The following is a 21019-nucleotide window of genomic DNA, read 5'->3' as shown; positions in this document are numbered from 1 at the left end:
TATCTAGTAGTTTATCATCCCCAAAATAGAATCCATTTGGCAAACAGCCTCTCAAATAGGACTAATTATTGGATCAATATACAGTACAATGAAAGGTTCTTCATGCAATACTTTCAATTTTCAGTAAGGAATGCACTTGATTACAAAAGAAGCGTGAATCTTTGGTCATATCCATTCATGTTTCTCTAACACTATCGGACTTAGCAAAAGAGATGGAAGGGAAGGATTTCAAAGTCATTGTGTTGCAGCTTTTTACTGGAATAAGGAAGAAGAGTTTCACTCAATTTAGCAAAGTTTTCGAACTCTTACTCTCTGGAAACCAAGTCAGACACTTAACTCACATGCATTTCCACAGTAGAATGATTTGCATTAAGTATGAGAATAATAATTCTATTATGGCTTTGTAGAATCTTTTAGTTACAATCTGGAAGGACCAAATTCAGGTGCAATATTCTATTCTTCTGGTGAATAGTTTAGCATTTAAGAAGAAAATCTTTCAGATAAGTTGCACATTTCATTCTACGTTTTGTTAAGTCTTGCCAAGGAAGCCAATTGTCCATTGCCTTTTTGATGATGTCACACTTGTACACCAATTCCCATTAGCACATGGCTGGGACCACATTATTGAAAATGAAACAAAATAATCCCTACCTTCATTATACTAGAAGGGTGGGGAAACGAGTTAAAACGTGTGTGCTGGTGGTGGGGGAGGCGTGTATGTAATAATGCAGGCTGCTTGGGAAGGAGTGTGGGTATGTAATATTTTACATATATGCACACACATAAAAGTGAATGTGTGTAACTAGCAAGTGCATAAGAGAGAAAGAGACTCTAGGAGAAATAAAAGGTCAGTTTTCACCTGTTCTTTCCTCCCTGTCTCTTGTAACTGTTCTATATTTCATGTTTTGTTTAAAGTGGCTGTTGAGCCCTAAACTACTACTGAAAGGTCAGCCTGGCTTTTGGGGTATGGAGAAGAAATTTAAATAAGTAACTCTTCACTTAACGTTGTAGTTATGTTCCTGAAAAATGTGACTTTATGCGAAATGATGTTGAGCGAATCCAATTTCCCCATAAGAATTAATGTAAATAGCGGGGGTTAGGTTCCAGGGAAACTTTTTTTGCCAGACAAAAGACATTATATACATATACAGCATAAGTTTTAAATTAATTTTAAACAAACAGTTTAATATTGTACACAGCAAAGAATGATTGTAGAGCTTGGTTGAGGTGGTGAAGTCAGAGGGTGGGATATTTCCTAGGGAATGCCATTCTGCTACATGATGAACTAGCACTCAGCTGAGCCCTCAAGGGTTAATATGCTATTGTTAATGTAGCCTCACACTCTACAAGGCAGCATGGACTGAGGTAGGAGGGAGGAAACACAATAGATGCAGGGCAGTAGCTGCAAACACTTCCCTGCAAAAACCGAACATGATGATGAGCCCACGCTACCCAGCTGGAGCACACCATGCCCTCCTCCTGACAGCACATGCACGGCTGCACAGGCACTGACTTTCCAAAGTGCTGGGGGGCGCGTGCATGAGTGAGAGAGAGAGAGACGTGCATTACCCCTTTAAGTACGCTGACCGCATTTCAACTATGTTGCCCTTTTAAGCAGATCAGCCAGTTCAGACAGGAAGCAACAGCTTCCTGCAAGCTCCGCCCCCCCTCGTTCTGGGGTACGGAGTGGGGGGCGGGGGACATCCTGACATCAGCACCCCTCCCCCTCCTGCCCCTCAGCAAGCAGGAAGCTCTGGGGAGCAGCTCCAAGGCAGAGGGCAGGTCAGGAGCAGCACGGCAGTGGGGGGAGGACCACCTGAATTGCTGCTGGGCAGCTGCTGAGCCACATACCTTACAGGGAATTTAGGGGAGCTGATGCGGGGGTGCTGGCCCCCCCCCCCCAGTTCTAATCCCCATGAGGAGGGGCTGCTCTTCCAGAGTATCCTGCAAGCAGTGGACAAAGCAGGCAGCTACCAAAGGACGTTATAAGGGAGCATTGCACAACTTTAAATGAGTATGTTCCCTAATTGATCAGCAATGTAACGATGAAACAGCGTTAACCGGACAATGTTAAGTGAGGAGTTACTGTAGTCCAGGGAAAGGAAAAAAAGATAGAGAAACTTAAAAGCAAATAAGTAAAAACAATAAGTGCTTTTCTCTTTCCTTTTCTCTTTTCTCTGCTATTTTCTCTGAATGCTTTTCTCACAATGGAAGGATACACTGCATAACCTTTGCGTCTCAAAATTTAAAAATACATTTATGTAAGAGCTCAATACAAAATGTAAAATTAATGAGCTATACTCTACTAGGAATAAGCCATGCCTATCTGTGGGTCTGAGCGTGTGGCATAGATTTGGTTGCAATTCTTGGGTGGTAGCAGACACATGGCTCTCTGCCTTATGCCTCACAAAGCATAAGGCATGTTTCCAATGCCTCGCTATGCACACCACAATGTGGCATACAGCTGAGGTAAAAATGTGATAGAACACTCTTGGCATATGTTTACCAAAGCATTTGGTATACTTTGAAAGGTTTCTGGGAAACAGGTGCATCTTGCAAGGAAATTAATCCATTGCCAATAATCACTGACGCTGAGAAAACCTTGCAAGAATGCAGTATAAATTAGGTGTGTTTTTTAAACAGGGACCTGGTATGATGCCATTTGGTTGCTTCATATTATTAAATTGTGCAATACATTTCAATAATCTTTTTACATAGTGTCTTTTATAGACTAAAGATATCTCCAAATGCTTTACAAAAGTGAATCTAGAATTACATACAGAAGTTAATTAAAAAGAAATCAAAGATATTTTTCTTATAAAAGGCCCTCTCTAATAAAAAAACCTTGACTATTAAGATGACAAGTTAATTCTAGTGTACAGGAAACACTAATATGCACATATATATATTCCCATAAAATTTACAAATACTATTGTTTATTTTAGAAGTCTCTACTAAACAGCAAGGGCCACATTTTCAACAGGTCCTCTATGCAGCATCTCTCTGCGTACATACAGCAATGTGCATGCACACCACACCTACGCAGTTTGTGCAAACAGATGTTAGAATTTACAGTCAGAAGTCTTTGCACTTACTATGTAAATGGAGGCAAGTGTGTACAAATTCTTTCACAATGTGCAAAAAAAAAAAAAAGAATTTGCTACATGCAATATTGAATAGGTACCTGATTACAGACAGTCCATTGTCCACATGGCTAGTGGTTCTTATTGCAGTTCCAATATACTGTGCTGCTTGTATCCACTGGGATTAGGGTTGCCAGGTGTCTGGTTTTCAAGTGGAGTGCCCAATTGAAAAGGGACCCTGGTAGCTCTGGTCAGCACAGCCGTTAAAAGTCCAGTTGGCATCGCAGCGGGGCTAAGGCAGGCTCCATATCTGCCCTGGCTTCACGCAGCTCCTGGAAGCAGCAGCATGTCCCTGCAGCCCCTAGATGCAGGGGTGGCCATGGGAGCTCCATGCGCTAACCCCGCCCAGAGCGCTGACTCCACAGCTCCTATTGGCTGGGACTGCAGCCAATGGGAGCTATGGGGATGGTGCCTGTGGGCATGGGCAGTACGCAGAGCTCCCTGGTCCCTCCATCTAGGGGCTGCAGGGGCATGCCATCCGCTTCCAGGAGCCATGTGGAGCCAGGGTGGGCAGGGAGCCTGCCTCAGCCCCGTTGAACCGCTGACCGGGAGCCTCCTGAGGTAAGCGCCGCCCGGCCAGAGCCCACACCCCAACCTCCTGCCCCAGGTCAGAACCCCTTCCTGCACCCAAACTCCCTCTCAGACCCTGCAACCCCTCCTGCACCTCAATCCCCTGCCCCAGCCCTGAGTTCTCCCCTGTACCCCAAACCCTTCATCCCCAGCCCCACCCCAGAGCCCACACCCCCAGCTGGAGCCCACAGGTCCTCCCGCACCCCAACCCCCTGCCCCAGCTCTGAGCCCCCTCCCACACTCTGATCCCCTCAGCCCCAGCCCGGAGACATCTCCTGCATCCCCAGCCCCACCCCAGAGCCTGTACCCCTAGCCAGAGCCCTCACAACCTCCCGCACCCCAACCCCTTTTCCCAACCCAGTGAAAGTGAGTGAGGATGGAGGAGAGCAAGCGATGGAAGGAGGGGGGAATGGAGTGAATGTGGGGGTGGAGTCTCAGAGAAGGGCAGGGCAGGTGTGTTCGGTTTTGTGCGATTAGAAAGTTGGCAACCCTAATGGGATCTTTTCTGGTTATGACAGAGATGTAAAATAGCTTAGTAAATGTTTGAGAATGCAGCAGAAGATTAAGTAGCTAGTCAAGTAAAAAGCCCATCTCAAATGGAAGTAAATAGACTGTGAAAGGTTCACTGAAACTTAGAGAAAACCTAAAGGTTCTTACAAAAGTAGCTTTCTCCCTTTCATGTTAAGGGGAAAAAATTCTGGATGTGGATCTTCAGGATTTGAACCTAGAATTTAACTTGGAGGAAAATATAAAAAAAATGTGAGATTGTCTGGATTCACTTATGTTTTTAACAGCCCTACATGACAAATTTTTGTTATAATTTTGCTCTCTTTTCTGGTAACAGCACTCTCACAGCTAACATCCATCTTCTAGACATCATAGTACTGGGGACAGAACTGGCCCAGATTAACTAAACCAATGGGCCATATTCTTCTGTAAATCCAGAGGAACGCTTAAATCCTACTAATCAAATTTGGCTCATTGACTACAGTACAGCTGAGGTACACCTTCTTACACAAGGGCTGAATTTGGCCCAAATCTGTTCCCAATAACTTGACAGTCTACAAGATCAAAATGTTCCCAAACACCTTCATAGCAAGGACCACATTTTAATACAAAGATTGTCTCATGGACAATCCCTTCCTGATTTCACAGATCACCTAAACATCCCTGTGGCAATGACAATAATTGCTTACATATAAAAATCTTAGGAAAGCAATTGCAATGTAAACAGTTGGAAATGATAAGTCAGCACCCTAGCTGGGATTTCCATAGGAACCTAAGGGGGTTTGGTACCCAACTCCCATTGAATTTCAGTGGGATTTAGTCTCAAAAGGATACAAAATGCACTTAACTCATTTAGCCTTCTTTGAAACTTTCAGCCTACAGGACTAGCCTGCTCTTTGCTGAGCACTAGTGTGAGGACCACCAGTCTCAATCTGGGAATGGGAACTTCTGCTCTAGAAGATGGACATGCACAAAAATTCATCGTAGGCTTTGATGGAACAGTTCATTGTGAACCAAGAGACACGAAGGTCAATTAAACAAATAAAGGGGTGTTTCAGTGTCAGGGGTACCTAGAGCACAGGAGAGGTACCTTTTAAATCTGTGTAGTTTAACTGTAGACATCAAAAATAGATTAAATACAGATTTGGCCCTTTGTGCCTCAACATGCACTGTTTTATCTTGATCTGACCAAACTTCCCCCGCTTCCCGCTGCTGTTATGATGAACAAATCAGTGTTGCACCCCAGAAATCTTTACAGCATGAGCAAGTGGTAGATTTTTTAGTTACCTTGGTCTTTTTTTTCTTTTTTCTGTTTCAGGAAAATGGCTATCGATGCTCTGCGTCTAGCAAACACTGCCTTTGCAGTTGATATGTTCAAAAAATTGTGTGAGAAGGACAAAACAGCCAATATTGTTTTTGCTCCACTGTGTACTTCAACTTCTCTTGCTCTGGCATATAAAGCTACCAAAGGTGACACCGCAACCCAAATGATAAAGGTGAGCCTCTAGTTTCATTTTTAGGTATAAAATTATGCAACTGGCCATTATAGTCTATGTATTTACTTATTCTTTTTAAAGTTGAACTCCCCTGCTAGGTAATAGTATACAGTAAAAGCTCTTCCAACATGTGTATGTGGGGGAAAGCGCATGGTTTAGGTGATACCATGGTCTATTGCACCAAGGCTTGCATCTCTTTCAGACCAGGGTTTACTCCTGGGGGAATTTTGTGCCCCAAATTTAAAATTTTGCACCAAAAATATAAAAATTCTGTGCACAATATTTTCAAATTCTGCAAAATTCTGCATATTTTATTTGTCAAAAAACACAATAATCATGCCAGTTTCAGTTGGTAATTTATTTAAAAATACCTCTCAACAACTATGTCTATAACAATACAGACAACAAAAAAAGATTCAGGAAATGTTTTTTGACAACTAGATTCCTTACTAGACATAGTAATACAGAACTCTGAGTAATAATTCATTAAAACTAAAATACAAAACCATATTTTCCCCCACCCCTCAGAAGCAGTGCAAAGGCTTGGGGGAATCAGAGTTAATGGAGGAGCTTAGGGAGAGGAAAATAATTGCTGGGAAGGAGCCTGGGTATGAACTTGGAGGGTTGTAAACAAACTGTCCTGGCCTGCCAGCAGATTTCCCTGATGGGCCACGTGCCAAAGGATGCCGATCCCTGATCCATCGCCATATGTCCTTGCATCCTCACTCAGCCACTCCTCCTCCCCCCATCCCCATGTATCCCTTTATCCCCCTCTCCTCTGTACCCATGTGTCCCCAAACCCCCACTCAGCCACCCCCTCCCGCTGTGGCCCTGCATCCCCTCCCCCTCCCCCCTCCCCATCCCCTCCCCTAATGTGGTCCTGTACTTCGGTCAGCCAGCCCCCTCCTCCGTCCCCAGGTGTCCCTTGACTCTCTCCCCGATCACCATTTGTCCCTTTGTCTCCACTCAGTCACCCCCTCCCTCCATCCCTATGTGGTCTGAAACCCCCACTCAGCCATCCACTATCCCCATGAATTCCTGCATCCCCTCCCCCGTCCCCATGTGTCCCTGCACCCCCCTATTCAGCCCTTGCCCCAGTCTGTCCTCTCTACTAGCCCTTCTGAACCTCATTCTGTGACCCCCACAGCAGCTCCATGCTGTCTGTTCCTGCATATACTGTGCCTCCTGACCTGGCCCCGTGGACAGGATGCTGTGAGCAACCTCTTTCTCTTTTCTATCCACAGCTGGGGCTGCTTGCACCTGGGAGCAGCTGATGTATTCTGGCAGCCCCTGGTGGGCAAAAGGAGTAACTGCATCACCTTTTCAACAGAATATATTTTCTGTTGAAAAAAAATTCTGCACAGCACATTAATTCTGTGCATGTGCAGTGGTGCAGAATTCCCCCAGGAGTACCAGGTGTGGTTTACTACACAACTGAGACCACCAAACTTTCTGGAGAATGGCTTTTCCTTACAGCACAATTCAGCATGATTGGCAATGCCTACTCAGGCTAGGCCTGGTGTTTTAATAGCAGTGTGTGTTGCAGGGATGTCTAGGGAAACATGCATAAAACAATTTTTGCCAAAATCCATCAGTAGTACAGTAGAATCTCAGCGTTATGAACACCTTGGGAACGGAGGTTGTTCATCACTCTGAAATGTTCATAACTCTGAACAAAACATTATGGTGGTTCTTTCAAAAGTTTACAACTGAACATGGACTTAATACAGCTTAATTAATACAGCTTTGAAACTTTACTATGCAGAAGAAAACTGCAGACAGACAGCTTTTAACTGTCTTACTATAAAGGAAACAAGCACAGAAACAGTTTTCTTGCCTTGTCAAATCTTTTTTTTTTTAAACTTTCCCTTTATTGTTTTAGTAGTTTACATTTAACATGGGACTGTACATTATTTGCTTTTTTTTTTGTCCCTGCTGCTTTGCTTTGATTGCATACTTCTGGTTCCAAATGAAGTGTGTGGTTGACTGGTCAGTGCGTACTCTGGTGTTCATAACTCTGAGGTTCTACTGTAAAAGTGCTTAATTCCATTGGCAATAAGATTCACCCTTTCCCCTGAAAGTAGTCAAGAGAGGCTTACTGCAGCAGAACAAGCAGCGATGGCCCGTGTGGACACAGCTACAGTGCACTGAAAGGTATGTAGTGTACTTCGATGTACTGCCGTTGTGCACCGTAGCAGTGTGCTTTGATGTACTGGTAGTGCCCTGTAGCAGTGTCCACCCTGGGTGCTACTACATGGCAAACTAGTGTGCCGTAGACCCTTCCTTTCCAGGTGCCAGTGGAAGTATTGCTGATGTGCAAACTGCTGAAGAGTCTCCCCCTGCTGGATAACTTACAGGGTTGCAGCTTTACTAACTGCTTCATGTATGCTGTAATTGCCATACAGATATATTTCCCATGCTTAAACAATAGCAATCAAGGTATGGGGCTTTTCATGAGGAGATAATGGGTGAGGCTTGGCCAAGACAATTTTTCTATGGTTACAAAGACAAACTGGAAAGAAGATGACATAGGCTTGGAGCTTTTCTTTTTTCTGTAGGAGATACGCGCCTCATTGGTATTTACACAACATCTCTATAGAGATAATGCCCTATATATTAGCCAATCAAATTTCTGGACTCATACTTGAACATTTCATCAGTCATTTTGTGTGCTCTCTTATACCTGCTGAGGTGGGGCACTTAAAGGGTTACACTTGCAGGGGAATAGATAAGGTGGTGGGGGACATAGTGTATGCACACTGGCAGTGAACGGATTACATCTACTGGGGAAGGAATGATGTGGGGAAAGGGCAATTATACTCTACTATTCCCTGTCCCTCATTTCAGGAACTTGAAATAGACACTGTAATGACCAGTGGGGAGTCGATGAGAGCTGGGAGGGGCTTTTTATTTAAAGCAGTGTGACAAACTTAATGCTATTGATTAGTTTACATTTAGAAGGCGATCTTCAAATTGAAACTGCTAGAAATTCTCCTCCCGCTGTCCAAAAGCAAAATCAGCACTTACATTTAAAGGAGTAGCAGGATCGTCAATTCTCAGGATTTCATTGTGACTTTTGTAATATTTGATGATTTTCTTAAAGCCCTGGGTCTTAGAGGAAGGCGATTAGTAAAGAAACCCACTGCTTATATTAAAATGAAAGTTTCTAGCCCTCATAGTTGCTGAGAAAAGCATAAAAACGTGACCGGAGTGTACCTGAAAGGCTTAGAAACCAGAAGACAAAAAGAATCCACTTCTTCTTCTTTTTTTTTTTTTAAATCTCATGACCCTTTGGAACCTGACTCATGATTTTTGAATGCTTGGGCTTTGCATTTCTGAGTTAGATACCCAATTGTCAGCTGTATTTTTCATGTCACTGTAGCTGCTGGCATCTGATTACTCTTTAAGCAATTCTGCTTCTGCTCCCCCTCCACGCCCAAATAGTTTATATACCATTGTGTTGTATAAAAACTGCAATTCCCTGTTCACTAATTCTTTGGGAGGTGTAAATGCATAAGAAGTTTGAACTACTGATATTTCCTTACCTTAAAGTTATAATTCAATAAAGCTTCTGTAATTTGCTTCAAATGTTTAAAAAGTTTCAGCTGTCCTGATCCTAAGAATGATGTTTTCTCAAGCTACAAGAAGTTACTCAAAGTTTTTTTGGAGAGACTGGAATTTGTGGACACAGTGACAGTCCAATGCTGAAAAAACAAACGTGATTAGCATCACTTGCATGACTAGTCCTATTGATTTCAGTGGGACTACTTCCACAAATAATGTTGCAGGATTAGGACTTTAGCTTTATGTGAGATTTGCAAACAGGGCTTATAAAGGGAGAAAGAAGGTTTGTTACCATTGTAAATATAAGGAGCAATGACAGTGGCCACATACTAGTACTGTTTATTACTGAACAGCTAGGAGTTTTAAGCCAAGAAAGACGCATAATATTTTAACATGTTCATTAACAGGCACTCCATTTAGAAGATGTCAAAGATGTTTTGTTTGGGTTCCAAACAGTAACGTCTGATGTTTCCAAACTCAGCTCTTTCTATTCACTGAAAATGGTCAAACGGCTCTATGTAGAAAAGTCTCTTAACCCTACCACGGTAAGTAGTTAAGGAATACATTTGATAGGCTGCTTGGCCAGTGTATTGACTGGCCATACAGACCTTATGGTTATTTTAACATAATAGACTGTCTCTGTTTGGATGTTACAGTATTGGCCTCAGAATTAAAATGTCTTTATCCCTTAAACTGTATTTCTTTCTAAAAAAAATTTTAATCAAGCCAACGTATCAAAATGCCTAGCCTACTGTTGACACTAAACAAGTTATTAATAATCAAAAATCTCTACCTATCCATGCTATTGTAGTAACTTTAGAAAGCAAGCCCCCTTACTTAAAATTGATATAATGGTAGTTTACTAATTTCTGTCTAGCTATACATTAGCATGGACTGTTGAAATAAAAAATAAAGTTACAAAGTCAAGCACTCAGAAATGACAAAATGCCAGAATTAAAGTTGCCCATGCTGCCTTAACTCTGCTTCGTTGTGCACAATCATTATGACAGTCTTTAAATATATGATTACCTCAAAAATTTCCCCTTCCCCTGGGTCTCCCTTTCCCATCAAACATAAATGACTTTTCTGTATTTTGAAGACCCTGCACAACATAGCAACACTATTAATCAGCTTTAAAATGTTAATGTCTGAAATTGTTTTACCTAGGACAGGGGTTCTCAACCTTTTTCTTTCTGAGTCCCCCCCAACATGCTATAAAAATTCCACAGCCCACCTGTGCCACAACAAATGGTTTTCTGCCCACAGCACAGGAGCCCCAGTGAAACTACATTGCTCAGGCTTCAGCTTCAGCCCCGGGTGGCAGGTCTCAGGGCCTTGGGCTTCAGCCCCATGTGGTGGGGCTTTGGCTTTCTGCCTTGGGCCCCAGTGAATCTAATGCTAGTCCTGCTTAGAGGACCCCCAGAAACCTGCTTGCGGCCCCCCAGGGGGCCTCAGACCCCTGCTTGAGAACCACTGACCTTGGAGACTGTAATCACCTAAAGATAGTTAAAAATCTATTTCTCTGTTTTTCCAGGCTGAACATTTAACAGGATTCTGTGTAGTGTCAATTTCACTGTTTCCCCTAAAGAGTCAGTTTCACGTTTTCCTTTTGGGTCATTTTCCTTGTGATTGTAAAACCACGATAATTAGAATGGGGAGCCAGGGGCAGTCTGTTACCTGAAACTATTTTTTACTCACATCTGGAAACTGACTTGATATCAAGTGAGTGTCACTTTAAATTATGAAAAACAAGACCAAACAATTACTCTATAGCTTCCACCAATTACAATTTCTTTTCCCTAATATCAGGCTTGAAGTTTTCAAGTACAAGACATGTTTACATTTTATTTTAAAGTATTGAGTGGTTAGTGGAAGCTAACTAAAAGTCTCTTGTGATATACTCTTTAGAGGGTATATTAGACTTTGTTAGATCTGTATCACCTGTTGACTCCTATTAAGGGTCACCACACGGAGGACCATTCAATTTTTAGGGTCACCAGGAAGAGCTATAGTGTTATGATATTAAATAGGCAAACATTATAGAATTACAGTATTGTAAAAAAATAAATAAAATTGCCTATAAGCTGCGTGCTATATAAGTATTATTGTATCTGCTCCCTATTTGTTTAGTAGTAATATTTGTTATTAGATGGAAACATTGTGTCAAATAAGAAACACCATCAATTAAGTAATGTACAAGGTAGAATGTTAAAGTTTTATTGTAATTTTACCTTTAAAAAAAGTTAAAAAACAAAAAAAGAAAATGAAAAAATGAAGTTTCTAATAGCAACGTTAACACTTCTGCATTGCACATCCTGTGTGGTTGTATGCTAAGTCTTTTATGATGAACGGCTATATATTTATATATATATTAACACGTTTATCCAGACAAACAGGAGCTGAATTACTACACGTAATACTGGTACATCAACATTACATCGGGAACCTTAACTTAGGCATTTCCTGATTTTTGGGGACTTCCACTGTGCAATTAACTTTGCATTAACAGGGTTTATTTGCATTTAATGTGCCAGATTTTTTTACAAAGGAAAATCATTACGGCAGCATCAACTCTTAGAATAACCTCATATAATTAAGATGGTTAAGAATCTTTTCCGCTAACTTAAACATTTACAGCAGGATAAGAATGTCGGCTTCCTTACAGCTGCATAAATATTTAAACTACCTGAAATCTTTACAGTAAAAAGGCTTTAAGGCACAATAGGCATTTATGCTGGGTTAAGGATTTATGTAACCTCAAGTTCTTCAGATCTTAAATTCGTGACCCCAAAGGTTCAAAAAAAAGAGGGTGTGTAAGCGTGCCCCTAACTTACACACACACACACACACACATTATGATTACGTATATCAAGTTTTGAAGCTCAGCTGTTTTTTTAACTTGTGTGGGAAAAAACAAGTGTGAGAAAAAGAAAAAGAAAGTGATTTTTTGTTTTTTCAACTCGCAAAACTCAAAAATGGCTCAAGAGATTTCATTCAAAATTTAAAAACAAACAAACAAAACAAACAAACCTCCTTTGGACAGAGCACAAGCATGAAAAATTTCAGCCCAAAAGCTTTTTTTCAGAAAGCTAAAATCCAGTGAAAACAAAGCTATAATCATGTAAACTGTTTTTCAGCCTTATTTTAGTGGAGACCTAATAGCATCCATTAAACTCTTCAAATATATTGTCAGGATGTTGAGGATGTAAATTGTGTGAATAGTCTGTTTTTACCAATCATTTGCAATAGGAAGACCATGGATGTGGTGTCATTGTATCTTCTCAAATTGTGGTAAAATGGGCACTTTTTAAGGGCCATAGGTCAATTTATTCCCTCATGTAATACAATTGAATCTTGACTCCTGTTGAACCTCTGAGTTGATGACATTCACAGGATCTCTCTGTGTCAAATGAACCCATGTGGCAGAATTGCACCAGGGATGTATTTGGCTCTGTGTATCTTTCAGGAGTTTATCAATGCCACCAAGAGACCCTTTCCATCTGAACTGGAACTAGTAGACTTCAAGGAAAAAACTGAGGAAACCAGGCAGCAGATCAACAAATCTGTTTCGGAGCTAACCGATGGCAAGTATAGTTAAATCCAGGAGACCCTACTTAACGTCTCTGACGAGAAATGGGAATTCTGTTCCCTTGTGACATTTTTTGTTAACATTTTCAGACATAAATATATAGTGAAAGAAAAGAAAGAAACAGGAACATGCTTTTTTAGTGCGATCCTTAAGATAAAGATGTTAAATATATTCTGACCAAAAAAAGATGCAGTAGTGAAACTGAACTAAGGACTAGATTGTGAAAGCCTTCCTTATCCTGGGGAGAATTCAACGGGTCAATTTGAGAGTAATTGCTCTTTGACGTAAGGGGTTCACATTCTGGCCTAAACAAACATTCAAAGGATCGTATTAATAATTTTATTCCAATATATGACCTGCTTTAAAGTTATATGCTAATGGCAAATGTTCCCCAGATTCCAGATTTTTGGGGGGGGGGGGGTTCAATTAATTTCATATAGGCCATTCATTCCTTGGCCTGTTCGCTGACATAAAGGTGCCAAAAGGTGATGATGTTTCCTTATCTGGATATGTCTTTATGTAAGAATTGGGCTGAGATCACTTACTCATATCAAATAGGCCACCAAACAGCTGTCAGAAGTTAATGATATTTTGGACACCACCAATGGATACCAGATTTGAATCAGTGACCGGGAGACTAATGGTCCCAGGACAGAGCGTGCAGAATTCCTTAGGGGGGTTGCATTTCCAGCTCTTGCCAGCCTGCTGCTGAGTTTGGTAGCACAGAGCTTGATAGCACTGTGTTTTTACTGAGCACTCACAGGATTTCTTGGTCACTAGTAACCCCAGTGGTAGGACTATGAAATTAGATGTACATGATTCAAGTTTTCATTCTTCCAGAACTGGCACAGATGAGATTGTGCAGGTAGCTTGTACTGCCTATTTTGGGCCTAAAACTGTGCATAAAGAGAAGTTCTGAGTCTAGAATGCTGTCAATCCAGTTCCTTTCATGACATTACTAAAATTTTAGTGTATCTGGAAAACAAAACAAAAACCACACGCATATGACTTTAAAGCATACCATGCGGTACTCGGTAGTGTACTATAACTGAAACAGCACTTCTTGCTTTTTTCCATTCGTCTGATTCCATCTCAATCTGAAATTAGCAGCAACTGGCTTTGAACTTTGCCTTTTGCTCCCAAAATTACAAACTGTGTCTCAAAGAAACTTGCTATAGAAGGCTGCAGCTTACTAGCCATTACCTTTCTGTATCTAGTGTCTGAATGGCTGCAGCTCTCTCATAATAGCACTTCCTATTTACCCATGACCACAATGGATCAAATTCATTAACCTCCAGTACTTCCAAGACAGTTACACCCAAGATGAATTTGGTCTCCAGTCCTTAAAATATTCCTTGTAAAAAATGTAACCAACTATAAAAATAAAATAAACACCTGTAACTGTTTCACTAAAAATGAAAGTTCAATAGCTTTTAAGAAATGTATTTATTATAATATACCCAGTATAGGAAAAATCATCTGGATTTCAACACCACATAAAACACAAAATAAATATTTTGCATCATTTGGAAGTGCAGTTTCCGAGCTAGGCTACAAATACTAAAATCACAAGTAGGGTGTCTCCCTCTTGAATTAAATTTCCTCATCTGTGAGTACAGTATCTAGCCAACCCTAGTATTGTAATCTGGCAGAGTAATCAACTATTCGAACAACAATATTGCTGTATTCTATTAATGACATGCTTTTTTAAAAAACGTGCACAGGTAAAATGGAGAACATTTTGAATGAGGGGAGTATAAATGACCAGACTAAGATCCTCCTGGTTAATACAGCTTATTTTGTAACAAACTGGATGAAGAAGTTCCCAGAGGAACAAATCAAAGAATGTCCTTTTAAAATCAACAAGGTATGTTTAAAAAAGGCATTTAAATAACCCTCTTTCAAAGTAAGTAAATGTTTGGAAGAATTGAAATAGAAATCTTCAGTATTACTAGGCTGTCATGGAGCTCTCTACTGAAACTTGTTTTGTGGCCTGGGTGCCTTAAACCAGTTAACATTTTAATGGGTTGGTGGTTTTACATAAACCTTTCAGAAACTCAGTTTCAAAGACCCCACCTCATCAGTTTCTATGATCTGAAGAAAACTTACCAGATATATTTTTCTCTATGCTGTGAAGTTTACTGCACCATGTGTTCTCAATCTTTTTCTTTCTGAGGCCCCCCCACGCCCCCCAACACGCTATAAGAACTCCACGGCCCACCAGTGCCCCGACAACTGTTTTTCTGCATATAAAAGCCTGGGCCGGCATTAGAGGGTAGCAAGCAGGGCAATTGCCTGGGGACCCACAAAGCTAAGTTGCTCAGGCTTTGGCTTCAGCCCCAGGTAGCAGGGCTCAGGGCCCTGGGCTTCAGCCCTGCACAGCTTTCTGCCCAGGGCCTCAGTGAATGTAACATTGGCCCTGCTTGGAGGACCCCTGAAACCTGCTTGCAGTCCTCCAGGGGGCCCCGGACCCCGGCTGAGAACCGCAGTAGTACACTATGACTAGAGTATCATTGACAGAAAGGGTGACTGTTAACTGCCATTATGTGAACGAGGGAGAAGTGATCTCACAGGTAACTGTACCCCAGAGATTGTAACCAATACCAGAAACTGCACCCTAAACCAAAGAGGTAGCCAGTGCAGGGCACAGAATATTGGTGTTATACACTCAGAATGGCTCCCCAGCTTGAGACAAATCACTGCACTAGCTGAAGACTTCAGATACTCTTGAAGTAACCTTAAATAGCTCACATTACGGAAATCCAGTCTAGAAGTTACAGAACAGTAGATCACTGTGGTGGGATTTGTGTCAAAGAGAATGGTCACAGCCTGTGGGCCACGCAGAGACTGAAAAAAGTACAACACACTACAACTAACTCCTGGTGATCCAGAGACATCAATGACTCCATCATAACCCAGAGACTGTTAACAGCACTGGTGAAGGCTAGTTGCACCTCCCAGAGAAGGCATACTCACAGTTCCTGCCCATTCCTCAGTCCAAATGCTTCCCCCTACCCATCAGCAACATTTCCATTTTATTAGAGTGGAGACACTAAGCTGGTTTTCTAAAGGGAAAGCAGAAACACCAGTGTCTGGGCTCTGCAAGAAGATGATGCAAAGCTATCTAGATCTTCATGTTAGAGCTTTGGAGCACCTAGCTGAAGGTCATCTACAAACTAGGAACATTTCAGGCCGCAATATTTCACTATGTCATCTAGTGAAATAGCATGTCCTTGCTTGTGTAATGTGGACCGTTATTTTCTTACTGGGTCAATGATATGTCGGTCCAGCTCAAGATCAGTTAATAGTTTTGTTTGACAGTAGTCAAAATGTTAATGACAGGGAACATTTGGCTGTATTGTATGGTTGGATCCCCAAAGTTCCTTCCAGACTAGTACTAAAACAGTTTATGGAAATTGTAAGGTTCTTTATAAAATAGGGGCACTCTTATTGCTTTCCGCTTGTAGCAGAGTTGTTGCTAATTTTTTGCTACCCCATGCTGATTATGTTGTGCCTCAGCCATTGGCATATCTTCAGTGCTTTAGGGTGACTGATATTGCAATGCCCTTTAGATGTTATACATTGTAATTTACAGTGAAACTGGTACCAGAGGCCACCCATCTGAGGCAACCTCCTGTCTTCAGAAACCTCCCCAAAGTTTTCCCCAGTCTATTAAGTAGAATCCTGATCCACCATTATTAGAAGGCCATTTCCACCCATGTTTGTCATCCTGGAATGAGGCCAGACAGGTTTCACTGTATATGAAGGCAAACAAATGCCCCAATCCAAAGAAATGATGCATAGGTACCACTCTCATCCAAGCACACACGCTTGCCTTCCTTCCATCCCATTTGTGAAAGAAAGGGGCTGCCAAGTTGTTCCCTGTATGTTTTACAGACTGAAACGAAACCAGTGCAAATGATGAACCTGGAAGCTACATTTTGCTTGGGCTACGTAAAGGAATTAAAAATCGCAATCCTTGAGCTCCCTTGCCTCAACAAGCACATAAGCATGCTCATTCTGCTACCAAAAGAGATTGAGGATGATACCACTGGCTTGGAACAGGTAAGAGAAATAGACAAGGTTTAAGTGTTGTTTCCAAGGGAAACATTCCATTTACAATAATTCTGCTTCTAAGGTATATTTTCTGTATTACTCTCAAGTTATTAAGAAGGGAACAGGATATTGGTTCCTTAGGAGTTAATCGTCTCCTGCTTCTCTGCACTGGATGTCATGTTTGTGAAATCGTATTTCCACCTCAGCTAAAGGAAATGAATCACTTGGAGTGCTGTGTCTAGGACGAAGTGCTTTTGTAGAGCCCACTAGGTGCGTCACTGCATCTTTAGGCACCTAAATACCTTTAAAAATCTGGCCCAGAGATCTAGTTTCCATGTTAATGTACGTGTAGCCTGGTGATTATAGCAAAGCACTTAGGCCCAGATCCACAAAGGTACTTAGGCTTCTAACTTTCACTGAAATTAAAATTTGCAGTGTATTTGTAGCCATGTTGGACCCAGGATGTCAGGGAGACAAGGTGGGTGAGGTAATATCTGTTATTGGACCAACTTCTGTTGGTGAGAGAGACAAGCTTTAGAATTGACTCAGCGTTCTCAAAAGTTTGTCTCTTTCACCATCAGAAGTTGTCGCCAATAAAAGATACTATCTAACCCACCTTGTCTCTCTGTTGAAATAGAGGGTTGTTAGGAACCTAACTATCTTTCTAGGTCTGGGCATTACAGTCATGATTATTGGGTTCTCTTATCAGCTCTGACCTGAACTTGTTCAAAGTAAAAAAACAAGTCACTTCACTTTTCATGCCTCAGTCTCCCTCATTTGACAATGGGTATGTACTAGTGATTTATTATACAGATGAGACGCTTAATTAAGGCTTTTAATGTCTAATTTTGAGCAGAGGGTGCCTGACTATTTCTAACAATTTGCTTTTTCACTGTAACTGCACACAAACTGGAAGAAATTTGTAAAAGCATAGTCTAAAGATGAACTACATTAGTGTCATTTTATTATAAAGTTATAAATTGATGTGGTTCACCTCCATTCACAGCTCAGACATTAAGGGTCAAGGAGCCCCACTTACCTCTGTGCTACTCACTGTGAGTAAGGATCTCAGAATCTGGCCCTAACCGTGTTAGCACAAGCATAAGCACATGCAGTTCTGTGGGTACTAGCATTTATACATGGAAGTTGTGTTCAGATCATGAGCCTTCCTTTAATTCAAGTTCAACATGGATTCCAGTGAAATCGTCTGCTCTGCACACCCCTCAGGCGTTGGGCCAAATAAAATATCTGGAAACAAACACTGACAAAGCTGATCTAGATCCAGATCAGAATTTTGAAGCTTGAGTCTGTTGTCTAGTTCAAATGGCAGCAATTCCTTTGCTGCCGGGCTTGGGAATCAAGAGGCCTTGGCTCACGTATCAGCTTTGCCTTTTCACTTTCTACGTGGCCTTGGGCAAATCACTTAACCTGTCCTTCCCAATTTCCCTGAGGTACTTACCTCACAGGACTATTGTGATGATTACTCACACAGTACTTGTAATGTGCTAAGGACCAGATTATACTCATTTAATGGAGTTACTATAGAAACCTACACCAGTGAGTTAAACCAGAGTTCTATCAATGGAACCTATCAATGGAACTGAAAGCACCATTTACCCTTAGGCATGATAATTACTATATATCAAGGGCAAGTTTAAGTCCCTTATCTTTGGTTTTTGAAGGGAGGAGAACAGTGGGGAGGGTCTTTTTTCCCCTTAAACTGACAATTAATATGCTCCCTTGCCTTATTCTTTCAGCTTGAACAGCTGCTCACTCCTGAGACGTTAGTACAGTGGACCAATCCCAGCGTGATGGCCAATACCAAAGTGAACGTGTTTCTTCCCAAATTTAAGATGGAAGGGGATTACAATCTGAAGCCTGCTCTGGAAAGCTTGGGGATGACAGATATTTTTAATGAGAATGTAGCAGACTTCTCTGAAATGTCCGAGACTAATGGCGTAGTTTTGTCACAGATCATTCATAGAGTCTCTCTGGAAGTAAATGAAGAAGGTGCTGAATTGAGAGAGGTACCAGGATATCGGATCCTGCAACACAAAGATGAATTTAAAGCTGACCATCCATTCATCTTCTTGTTTAGGCACAACAAAACTCGCAACATCATTCTTTCTGGCAGATTCTGTTCTCCTTAAATAGGGCATATATTGAGAAAAGCAGAATCCATTTGTTGTGATTCTTATTTCTGTAAAGCTTTGCACCCTGAGTACCACCACTGAAAGGTAATCTAAGATGTTCATATATCAAACAGGCAACACCGTGTACTTTTCACATGCAGCAGTCATATAAAATGATGCAATTTAACTCCTTTTGTTTCACTCACCTAAAATAAGGAATTTACCACCACACAGGAAATCTCATGTCTTTTATCAGGAAATACCCCATCTCCAGCAGCAAACAAACATTCATGTTTCTCTGATGCATTTCTTTTTCTAAAAGAAAATTAAATCAAAGTCCATTTTCCTTGAGGAAGGTGAATTGGAATTGCTGAGGGATCTGGAATTTCATAATGAAAGCTGGCTCAGTTTTCTATAAATTTACCTTGTGCTGTGTCCAGAATCTTCCCAAACCTTTAAAGTGTATTCCTACTTCCAAAAAAGTAAATAAATAAGTATTCTGACATTTGGGATTATAGCTCTGATCCTTCGGTTAACTGTGCACTGGTGTGCTGGAGTAGAACAGTGAGACTCCATTCGGGTTGAGCAGTGTGTCTACACAGTCTATTGGAGGACTGGGGCTGCCATCGGTAATACGGAGTTAACAATTCTTATTCACCTTCATAAACTGCTGCGATATCTAGGGAAGAAATGTGCTAGATAATAAAATACTTAATGATATTACCTTACCTAAAGTGGGTAAATTAACCTAGACTGAACTCCATATTCCCCCATATGGAGAAGCAGGTAAATTCAGTTTACCCTCGACTACACTACTGCTCAGTGGCAGTTCCAGCTATAAAGAGCCTATGTTGTGTATATTCTGAAAATGAAAACTGGAAATACTGAATGCACCAAACATTTGCTATGGAGCTAGAACTGCCACACGTCTCAGGCTTGTGTTGCCTGTCATTTCTGACTTCAGAGGAGTAGTTAAAGACGATCCCCGCAGTTAATGTGATATGTAAAAAGGAAATCCAGACATTAACACGGATTAGATTAATATATTTAATTCCTGATGCAAGAATGGAAAAATGATATTTTTTTATGAACAAGGTCTTCAAGCTAAATATAACAGCACTGTAAGTAGGTTTAATTTTTGGCTAAGGTCTTCCTGCTGCATGTGTTCAGTATTAGTTTACCTTATACCATTCAGAATAAAGCATTATAAAAAGAAGTGTGTGTTGTCTACTTTTAAACTGTGGTTCAAAGGCCAAAAATTGGTTTCTGTTATATTCATGCCCCCCCTTTAATCCTGTACTATTGATATTGCAGACAGATAGACACACTTTGGATATATTTTTTTTGTTAAAAAAAATTGTTGTGTGGTGAAAACAGGAGATCAGAAGGGTGGTTACTGCATCTCCAAATACTGACTGAGTTTTTTTAAGATATTGCGCTAAAGCAGGTTATGTAATGAATGGATGACTGATGGGGAGAGATACACAATTAAAATGGTTGGTTAAATAGCGCATCTCTTCCGGCTGTTCAGATCAAATGTAAACTGGAGCTTTAGTTGGAGTTCTGCGTTTTTCTAGGAATGAGTTTTCAGCAAAATGCCTGCAAAGCCCCCAAAGTCAGTATGGTGCAATTGGTCCTAGTCTTCTGGCAGATTGTGGGGTTCTGAAAATTCACCTAAGCCTAAGAGCCAAGATAACAGACCTAACCGTTCTGGATCACCACGGGAACCAATATATCAGCATTTCACTGTCAAATGTACAACGCTAACAGTTCAAAATCTGCAATAAGTCCAAACAGATGTGAACGTTACAGACAAAAGACTTCTCTTGGTACTTCTGAACTGAAAGCAAAGTCCCTCTCAGTGGGAATGCATGTGACTCAGGCTATGTCTACACTACCACTTATGTTGGTATAACTTATGCCGCTCAGGGGTGTGAATGAGCCCCCCCGAGCAACTTAAGC

The 21019-nt window shown here is 41.2% G+C and overlaps 1 protein-coding gene across 1 annotated transcript; it reads left to right on the top strand.

Annotated features, from left to right (window-relative positions):
• The first annotated feature begins 5542 nt into the window (after window positions 1-5542).
• SERPINB5 (serpin family B member 5) lies at window positions 5543-19075 on the top strand. Its single transcript, XM_074943184.1, has 6 exons — window positions 5543-5716; window positions 9688-9825; window positions 12747-12864; window positions 14594-14736; window positions 16767-16934; window positions 18683-19075. Exons 1-6 carry the CDS (start codon window positions 5543-5545, stop codon window positions 19073-19075), a joined length of 1134 nt encoding a protein of 377 aa, XP_074799285.1.
• Window positions 19076-21019: the final 1944 nt, after the last annotated feature.

This window comes from Natator depressus, chromosome 2, assembly GCF_965152275.1.
Source record: "Natator depressus isolate rNatDep1 chromosome 2, rNatDep2.hap1, whole genome shotgun sequence".
NCBI lineage: Eukaryota > Metazoa > Chordata > Testudines > Cheloniidae > Natator > Natator depressus.
Note: the sequence above shows the minus strand (reverse complement) of the source record. Positions and strands in the feature narration are given on the sequence as shown.

Bases quoted from the DNA above. Each gene is read 5' to 3' on its own strand.
- SERPINB5 (XM_074943184.1), top strand. From the start codon at position 5,543: ATGGCTATCGATGCTCTGCGTCTAGCAAACACTGCCTTTGCAGTTGAT. The intron at 5,717-9,687 runs GTGAGCCTCTAG...GTTCATTAACAG, and splicing joins CCGCAACCCAAATGATAAAG to GCACTCCATTTAGAAGATGT. The intron at 14,737-16,766 runs GTATGTTTAAAA...TATGTTTTACAG, and splicing joins GTCCTTTTAAAATCAACAAG to ACTGAAACGAAACCAGTGCA.